Source organism: Ammospiza caudacuta, chromosome 6 (assembly GCF_027887145.1).
Source record: "Ammospiza caudacuta isolate bAmmCau1 chromosome 6, bAmmCau1.pri, whole genome shotgun sequence".
Lineage (NCBI taxonomy): Eukaryota > Metazoa > Chordata > Aves > Passeriformes > Passerellidae > Ammospiza > Ammospiza caudacuta.
The window spans coordinates 62815678-62824460 of record NC_080598.1 but is presented as its reverse complement, the minus strand read 5'-3'; the positions used below and the strand labels follow the sequence as shown (position 1 = coordinate 62824460).

The 8783-nt window shown below is 48.5% G+C and overlaps 1 protein-coding gene across 2 annotated transcripts; it reads left to right on the top strand.

Annotated features, from left to right (window-relative positions):
• The first annotated feature begins 660 nt into the window (after window positions 1-660).
• Window positions 661-8783, top strand: SOCS4 (suppressor of cytokine signaling 4). Of its 2 annotated transcripts, none has more exons than XM_058807446.1 (2): window positions 661-753; window positions 6945-8783. In XM_058807446.1, the coding sequence occupies exon 2, from the start codon at window positions 7046-7048 to the stop codon at window positions 8354-8356; it is 1311 nt and encodes a 436-aa protein (XP_058663429.1). In that variant the 5' UTR covers window positions 661-753; window positions 6945-7045; the 3' UTR covers window positions 8357-8783. The 2 variants fall into 2 exon arrangements, with proteins under 2 accessions (XP_058663429.1, XP_058663430.1); XM_058807447.1 differs by lacking the exon at window positions 661-753 and adding an exon at window positions 6674-6723.

The following is an 8783-nucleotide window of genomic DNA, read 5'->3' as shown; positions in this document are numbered from 1 at the left end:
TGTAGGGATGATGGGGACGTAGGATGATAGGGACACTGACATCGTGGTGATGGGGACAGGGGGTTAGGGGGAGCCACAAGGATGGGGGCATGGGGAAATAGACACGGGGATAGGAGATGGGGACATTGGATATTGCGGGGATGAGGGACACGCTGATGAGGTCACGGGGTGGGAGATGGGGACACTGTAGGGAGGGTGACATTTCAGGGATGGGGATATCGCAGGGATAGGAGATGGGGACACCGTGAGGATGGGGACACAGGGATACGGGGTGTGAGCATGGGGACACCGCGGGGACGCGGGCCCGGGTTACCGAGGCCCGGAGGGGCCTGGCACGCCGGGGCCTCTCCCTCGGCCGTCCCAGGGCAGGCCGGACAAGCCGCCCGCCGGACCCCGGCAGGGACCCCCGTTTCCCGCGGCTGCCCCCGCGGCTGCCCCCGCTCCGGAAAGGTCCCGCAGGGTCCCGGTGGGGCCGCAGCCGCCATCCCTCCCTGTCCCTGTCCCTGTCCCTGTCCCTCCCGCCGCTCACCGCGGGCCCCGCCGCCCGTTCGAGCCTTCCCGCGCCCGCCGCCGCCGCTCCGCCCTCGCTGGGCCGGGCCCGAGCCGTCAGCGCCGGGGCGGGGCCGGGGCGGGCGCGGGGCGGCCCCGGCAGCGGGGATGGCGGCGGCGGCGGCCGGGTGAGGGGCCGCGGCTGGCAGCGCCGAGCCCGCCGGCACCCGGCTGGGGACACGGACAGAGCGCCGGCCCCGCGGGGTGAGTTGGGGCCGGGCCGGCGGGGATGGAGCTGAGGGCGGCAGGCGGGGGTGAGCCGGGGAAATCGGGGTCTCCTGTCACCGGCGGGGCTCGGGGCTGCGCCCTGTCAGTCCCCGGGGGACTCGGACCGGGTCTCCGGTCACCGGTGGGGGTTGGCCGGGGGCCCGCCCTCTGTCACCGCGGTGCTCGGAGCGGGGTCAGCGCTGTCCTCCGGGGGGCTCGGTCCAGGCTCCGCTGTCACCGGGGTAACTCGACAAGGAGCTGAGCTTTGTCACCGGGGGAGGCTCGGTCCGGGCTCTGAGCCGCTGTCAGTGCCTGGGGGGCTCAGCCCGGGATCTCCGGTCACCGCGAGGGGATCCGGTCCGGGGTCTTCGCTCTGTCACCGGGTGTTCGGTCTGTGTGCTTCCCCTCTGAAAAACCCCGTGCCCGACGTGTGTACCCGAACGTAAACAGGGCACATACATTCCCAGCTTATCCTTCTGTGTATGGATTCAATGGCAGCTCCTCCAGAGGCACAGGGGAAAAGCCTCTGCCCTCCGCCCCCCTTGGGCAGCACCCCAGTAACACCGGGGCTGTGCTCACCCAGCCGCAGGACCTGTCCCTTTGGAGATCCTTATGGTCATTATGGAATTACTCTGGAATTCCAGCCATCCTGATGCCTCTGCGAGGTGGAGTTGACAGCAGTGGTAGTCAGGCAGGTAGTGATTGCACTGCAAAAATCATTCAGCTTTTTTTTTTTTTTTTTGGCTGAAAAATAGGAAGAACATCCTGGCTGATCTCTCGAAGGATTAAAAAAAATGCTAGAATTGAAGATACCTGAAATAAAGAGGGAAAAACAGCGTTATCTGTTTTCCCTTTATGTAGCCTTAATGATCTGGCCCAGTTTATTCCTGTTTCTAAGAAAAAATTGCTTCCAGGAAAAGCCCTTTTATCTTCAGTTTTGTTCTGCAGCGGGTTTATTGGTTGTTGGGGTGAGCAGAGTGATTTATTTATATTGGAAATGTGTTTCTCTCTAACACTCACATTGCTGGTAGTTTCATGAATGAATAAGTGGCAGGATTACAAAGCAGGCACATTCTTTAAAAAATTATAGAAATATGGTCAGATTTCATTATTAAACCTCGTGGAAGCTGTGTAGAGACATGTTTTCCATGGGTGTATCCTACATATTTCAGTAAATCGTGATTTCTGGCGAGGATAATGTGTTCTAGAGAAATGATTCGGAGCTGAACTGCTTATCAGATGAGTGGGAAGACCAAGCTATTCCTGCTGCAAGCCGCTGCCTGGGATGGAGACAAATGCCTGTCAAATGTGTTTATTTTCCCTAATCACTTTAATTTTCAGAGTCTCCGATAGAAACTGCACTTAAAGTGTTTTGCGGTACAAAAGCCATTTTACATTCGCTTCTATGTAACAATGAATTTCCTTGCCTGCAGGTGCTGCCTTGCTGGGATCACTCTTTGAGGACAAACGGGGGGAGGTTTTTCAGGGGGAGGTTTTTCAGGGGTGGTCACTGGTCCAGGGCACTGCAGGCTCTGTGGCTTTGTCCGGAGTGACAGGCACCAAATGCAAAGTTAAGAGTTTAAATCCGGTTGGGAACTGGGGCTGCCTTGATTATTAGGTGTGAGTGGCTGCGAGCCGGGAATTGCTGCTCTCCCCTCGGTTTCTGGGTGGAGCACGGAGTGTTGGTCATGGAGCATAAAGCTTTCACTGATTTAGTGCTGGGGAGGCCGCTGAGCTTTGCCTGCATCTCTTCTGCCACGCTTAATGAGCAGAGCTTCATTAAGGCAGGAGATAGGAGCAGCCCTCACCTCTGGCACCTGCTGCCAGCTCAGTTCCACCTCCTGGGAGTGAATAAAATATCCCCGTGTTGGGGTTAGCTGGGCATGGCCCCCCTTCCTCCTACAGTTCTGGGGATAAATCAAAGGTATTTTCAAAGAAGAAATATTTAGGTTGCAAATGGTGCCTTTAGAAAGTCTTTTTCTTTTGTGTGTATGTGTGATAATTGCTTTAATTTGCTGTAAAGGCCTCTGGAGTCAAGCTTAGGTATTTTTAGATGGTGTCATAAATCAAAGCAAAGCCAGAACTGGAGAAAAATAATTTAAGACAAAGGAATTGAGATTTATTGTTATCCTTAGTAGGTTGGGAAGGTCAGGTTTTAAAATGTGGTCTTGTGGCCAAAATCTAATTGGGTGAAATTAATGAAAGCAGTTTGTGACCAGTGAGATTTCGTTTTAACTTTTATGTAAGTTATGAAAGAAAAAGTACTCCAGTTTATTGCAGCTTGCTCTTCTCTCTCAAGATTTTATCAGCTCTACAAAATCAACTTCCATAACAATTCCAGAATTGATTGCTTGTTCTTTGTGAGCCTTCTTTTGTTGTTTAATTAGAGGAACAATACAGCAACGCTTCGTGTGCTTGGGCAGAAAACTTTCCAAGTACTTCCTGCACCAGGAGGGTTGTGCAGCATGGAAGCACCAGAGAGGTGGTGGGACCTCCATCCTGGGAGCTTTTCAGGACATGGCCAGGCTCCCCTGAGCCCACACTGGCAGCAATCCCACTCCAAGTGGGAGGCTGGGCTGGAGACCCCCCACCATCTGCTCCTTCTTTACACAGAAAGGGAAGCAGCCTGATGAAAAGAACTGTTGGGCTAGAGGCAAGGATCCAGCAGCTCAGGACAGAAGTATCTGGTTAAAGCAGTTCAGTGTTCAAGTATTTATTGAATAAATGAAAAAAAAAGAAAAAAAAGGCTGTCTACATGTATGGTATTGGGTTATTGATTAGACATATGGTGAGGCTGTCACTGTCTTATCACAGCTGTGGGTTGCAGCCTACCCCTGCCTAGGAGGGAATATTGTTATCCCTCCAAACAGCAACTGGATATTGGTTTTAGTCTGGGCTTGAAGTCTCAGGGTAGAGGCATCAGCTCCTGAAAGAAAAAACACTTTCTCTGCAGACAAGAGAGAGGAACCTCTGAAGAAGGGAGCACAAAACCAACAGCAAAAGCCACCCAGCTCTCTGCCTGTCCTCAGGGACTGTAGTGTGGCAGTGTTGGGTAACCTTGGACTGCCAGCCGGGTCCTGTGGCCCCAAGTGAACTCTGCTCATCCCCCCCATGTGTTTTATCTTTGCTGTTTCCTTAGGGGAAAGGGTTCCCAGCATAAGGGTTTTGTCAAACCTGCCATCATCGGAGATGCCTGAGGTGCCCCTTTTGCAGGCAGAACACTCATTATTTCTCCCAAAAAGGGCTCAGACCTGATGTGTGTGAGCTGCACAGTGCTGGACTCCTCCATTTAACCTTCCCCTCTAGGGAAAAGTACACTCTGTGTTCCCTCTCTTTTTTCCTTGCCCTCCTGTCCTGCTCTCCCAGGCGTTAATGGAGGTCCGTGGCATTTCCCTGGGATGCTGCAGTGAAAGGAAGAGCTGCCTTAGATGGATGGCCCCAAGTGATAATAGAGCACTGAATGCCTCCCCTGCCCTTTATGCCTTTCTCTTCCTGACACTTTAATTATTTTTGCTCCCCATTTTATTGGTGGGGCTGTGAATCACTGATCCAGAAGGGTGTGAAGGTGTGATCCCTCACTGTAATGCCAAACAGTGGGATTTGGAAGGCAGCTCTCCCATAGCTTATAACACATGGTCAGGTTCAAACCTGGCTTTAGTAGGATGACATCCCTTTTTTCTTCATTTGTTCCCTGCTCTTTTCACAGCTCTGGTGCTCTGTCTGATTAGCAGTTGCTGCTCTGACGTGGCAGGAGCAGCGCCTGGGCTCCAGCAGCCCTTCAAACCCCAGGGAAGCAGCTCTGGCTAATGGTGCGTGGCTTTGCAGCATCACGTGCTGCTTCCCCAGCTTCTCTTGCAGGGTTCAGGTACCACTAATGATTCATGACAGCAGAAAGGTACAAAGGGGAAGGTGGCTTTACAGCTCAATTCAACAGCAGCACAGAAATTCCATAAAAACCAAGCTTTTTCAGTTGGAAGGCTGAAGTTAGGAGATAACAGGCACTTCTGGGCTTTGTATGTTTTGCAGTTTTTAATTAAAAACCCAAAATCTGCATGTTCTTATTCCTTATATGGGCTGGATGAGCAGAATGAGATAATTGAAGGTTTCAAAAGCAATTACAAACTGTCATATCCTAATTTTTAAGTACTTGACTTTGCAACCTCAGTGATACCTCTCTCTCCAATTAAAAATCCCATATATAGACAATTAACATGTTTTACTACAGGATGAATCTAAAAACTTTTTGTCTTCAGTGACTTCAGGCTATCACCAGGGTAAATGAGATTGCTTTTTTTCTCTCTCTTTTTTGAATTGTGGAGAAAATTCTTTGCTTCACTCTAGGTATTGCTGGATGAAAAATATCAAGGTTCCAAAAGCAATCGATGAATCAATTCTGGTCTAAATAAAGAAGTTTCGAGTTTCATATGCACGTTTCCTTTCTCCTGTCTTCATTGTGTCTTGCCATTATTTTACTGAAAAGCAATTTGCAAAACCCTGAGAGAAGAAAAATAAATCTCTAGTTTAATCTTTGATTTGTAATTGCTGAAATATGGACCCTTTCCTGTGATTCCTCTTGGTACCAGTGAGGTGATATTCATCTGCGTTGCTCTGTTGCCATTTTTCTTCCCAGCATATTCTCAATATTGAACCCATCTTACCTTCCTTCTACATTTCTTCATCTCCTCCCTTCCCCTGCCTTTTTCCTTTCCCCCACAGCTCTCAGGTCTGCGGGTTTTAAATAAGGAATGCAATGTGAAAAATTCCTGGGTGAAAGTTCCATCTGGGATGGATTTGGCCCACAGATTGCATGTGAGCCTTTTGGCAAGGCTGTCTTGTTCTTTTACTGAAAGCAGAGGCTCCAACTCAGCCTGCCTGTGCAGAGCAGCCCCGGGGGACTGCAGAGAGGTTGTGTCATGCTGGCTAATCCTGATGATGAGAATGGATTGAATGGAGAGAGGAAGTGGATGCCCTTTTCTTTTCCTGCTTAGTATTTACCATGTCAATTAGTTGTAAAAAAAAGTCCAAAACCCCCAAAAAACACAGAAAAACCCACAGCTGAAAAAAAAGCCCCCAGTGCAACAGATGAGCTGTGCATGGTTTTGGTGCAGAAGCATCACAGAATCATACAATATCCTGATTATGATAAGTGATGGGAAATATTTCTACATCCTGCCATGCCTCAGGGGGTACAGCATCCATACCATATTGCTATCTATGTATCTTGAAAAAATCCTGCTCCACTTTCAACTGAGTAATCAAAAGAGGATTTTTTTCATCTTTTTTTCTAAGTGCAGCAGTCAAAAGGAAACCTCTTATCTGTTTGAGAATTCAATATAACTTTGGAAACAAAAGAAAATGAAATCAGCAACCGTAGGTCTCAAAGCAACACTGATTTTAATAATGTAAACTTCCTTCTCTAATGAGTAATAAGCAGTTCCATCTTTCACGGCCTTTTAAAATTGCTTTTAGTAAGGGGCTGGATTGTTTTAATCCTTTTCAGTATGTAAAGCCCCAGATATTTCAATCCCTTAGGGCCTCAGTATTTCCTAGCTCCCTTCCTTTGAAAAGGCAGAGGAAAACAGCTTTCAGAAAACTGACAGAATCTGTGACTGATAAAATTTAGGTTTGTTTTTTTTTTTTTTATTTTTTATCCTGAAAGTGACCCAAAAGTGTCAGTTAAGACAAAGATCTCTGTCATTCCATCCTGTGGATTAGTAGCAAACAGGCATATCATCTAGGTACAGTAGCTCTTTGTACTCTGACCTACTTGTTTCTGTTCTGGTTTGTTCCTCCTTGAAAGGTTATTTGGAAGAGATGCAGGATTTGCTCCCTGAACAGCTAAAGCAGTATCACCTGCCCCAGGAAGGGTTTCCTTCTGAAATGGGCCCTGGCACAATGGGGCTGCCAACGCCTGAAACGTTCTGCTCTGCTGCATAATCAGAATGAAAACTCAACAAATATGTTAAGGTAGTTTTTTTCTGGAGGATGCTTTTCCCAAGGAAGGGTTAAGAGAGCTTTTTTTTTCCTGGGATCTTGTATTTATGGGGTGTGCTACTGAATTCACCTCAATCACATGATTTTTACGTGGTCAGCAATTAATTGTCACTGTTGTCCTGTACCCACCAGCACTGCTGTTGCATTGTGTGCGTGCATAGCAGCTAACTGAGCTGTGTTTTCTTTTTCCTTAGATATTTCCAGAAAGTGCCTCGAGGAAGCTTCCTTATGTAGAAAAACCCCACAAGAAACGCAGTGTGTGCTTCCTGGCAGCTCGTGAAGCAAAGCTGTCACAATGGCAGAGAACAAGGACAGCAGCGCGAAAAACGCAGATGTGAGGCCCAAAAGCAGCCGGAGCAGGAGTGCAGACAGAAAGGATGGATATGTCTGGAGTGGGAAAAAGCTCTCCTGGTCCAAGAAAAGTGAGCATTGCCCTGATCCTGAAACAGCAAATGCTGCAGGAAGGTCGGGGACTAATTTAAGGAGCCAAGAGAGGAAATACAGCTGCTCGTCCATCGAGCTGGATCTAGACAGGTCCTGTGGGCACAGGTTTTTGGGGCGCTCTCTCAAGCAGAAGCTGCAGGATGCTGTGGGTCAGTGCTTTCCCATAAAGAACTGCAGCAGCCGGCATGCCTCAGGACTGCCCTCCAAAAGGAAGATCCATATCAGTGAGCTGATGCTGGATAAGTGTCCTTTCCCTCCTCGCTCAGAGCTGGCTTTCCGCTGGCACTTGATCAAAAGGCACACGGCCCCTATAAGTCCAAAGGCAGAAGAATGGATAATTGCTGATTTATCCCAGCACGAGGAAAGGGAGGACCAGCTGCGAGACGAGGACATTGCCAATGGGGGGATGGACTCTCCCTCCCAGTCCTGTGACTTCACTGACAGCAGCTCCTCTCGGGGGGACCCGAGGCCCGAGCTGGTGACAGGTAAGGTGGCAAGGAGCAGCAGAGATGAGAGTGACATGGACTCCGATGATGAAGTCATAACCCTGTGCACAAGCTCTCGGAAACGAAACAAGCCCAAGTGGGAAACGGATGACGAGCTGCTGCGGATGGAAACGCCCCCGAAATACCACACCCAGATTGATTATGTCCACTGCCTAGTGCCAGACCTCCTCCAGATCAATAACAACCCCTGCTACTGGGGAGTCATGGATAAATACGCCGCCGAGGCGCTGCTGGAAGGGAAGCCAGAGGGAACGTTCCTGTTGCGAGACTCTGCCCAGGAGGACTATTTGTTCTCCGTCAGCTTCCGCCGCTACAGCCGCTCCCTCCACGCCCGGATAGAGCAGTGGAATCACAACTTCAGCTTTGATGCCCACGATCCCTGTGTCTTCCATTCTCCTGACATCACAGGGCTCCTAGAACACTACAAAGATCCGAGCTCCTGTATGTTCTTTGAACCACTTTTATCCACTCCCCTGAACAGGACCTTTCCCTTCTCGCTCCAGCATATATGTAGAACGGTCATTTGCAACTGTACAACTTATGATGGTATCGATGCACTTCCCATTCCTCCCTCGGTGAAGCTGTATCTCAAGGAATATCATTATAAGTCAAAAGTTAGAGTGCTCAGGATTGATGTACCAGAGCAGCAAAGCTAGAAAATATTTTTGTGAAAGAAATTTTCTCCCAACAGACAATAGTATGTTCAATCTCTTTTCCTTCTAGGTTTTTTTTAAATAGCGACTTGATTATTTTTTCTTTTTCTGAATATTATTTACCACCCAAACTAGTCTCTGTTTAAATGTACTTTTGAGTCTGCACAGCTCTCTTTTTTAGAAATTATATTCATTGTGGGCTTTTGGTACTGTCCTTAGGCTAGAGTTTTATGGAATTCCAGGTAGGCTTTCTGGTACTTCTATAGATGGATAGACGTTAGATCTAAAACCCCCTGAAAATCACTTTTGAACTTGATCTGTCTTTTCTATTGTAGTTGACACGTGTTGCTGACACGATTGAAATAATGCACTGTTAACTAAAGATTGACTCATCTGTATTTTCTGCATTTCTTTTAAAATGAGTGCTCTA

Bases quoted from the DNA above. Each gene is read 5' to 3' on its own strand.
- SOCS4 (XM_058807446.1), top strand. From the start codon at position 7,046: ATGGCAGAGAACAAGGACAGCAGCGCGAAAAACGCAGATGTGAGGCCC.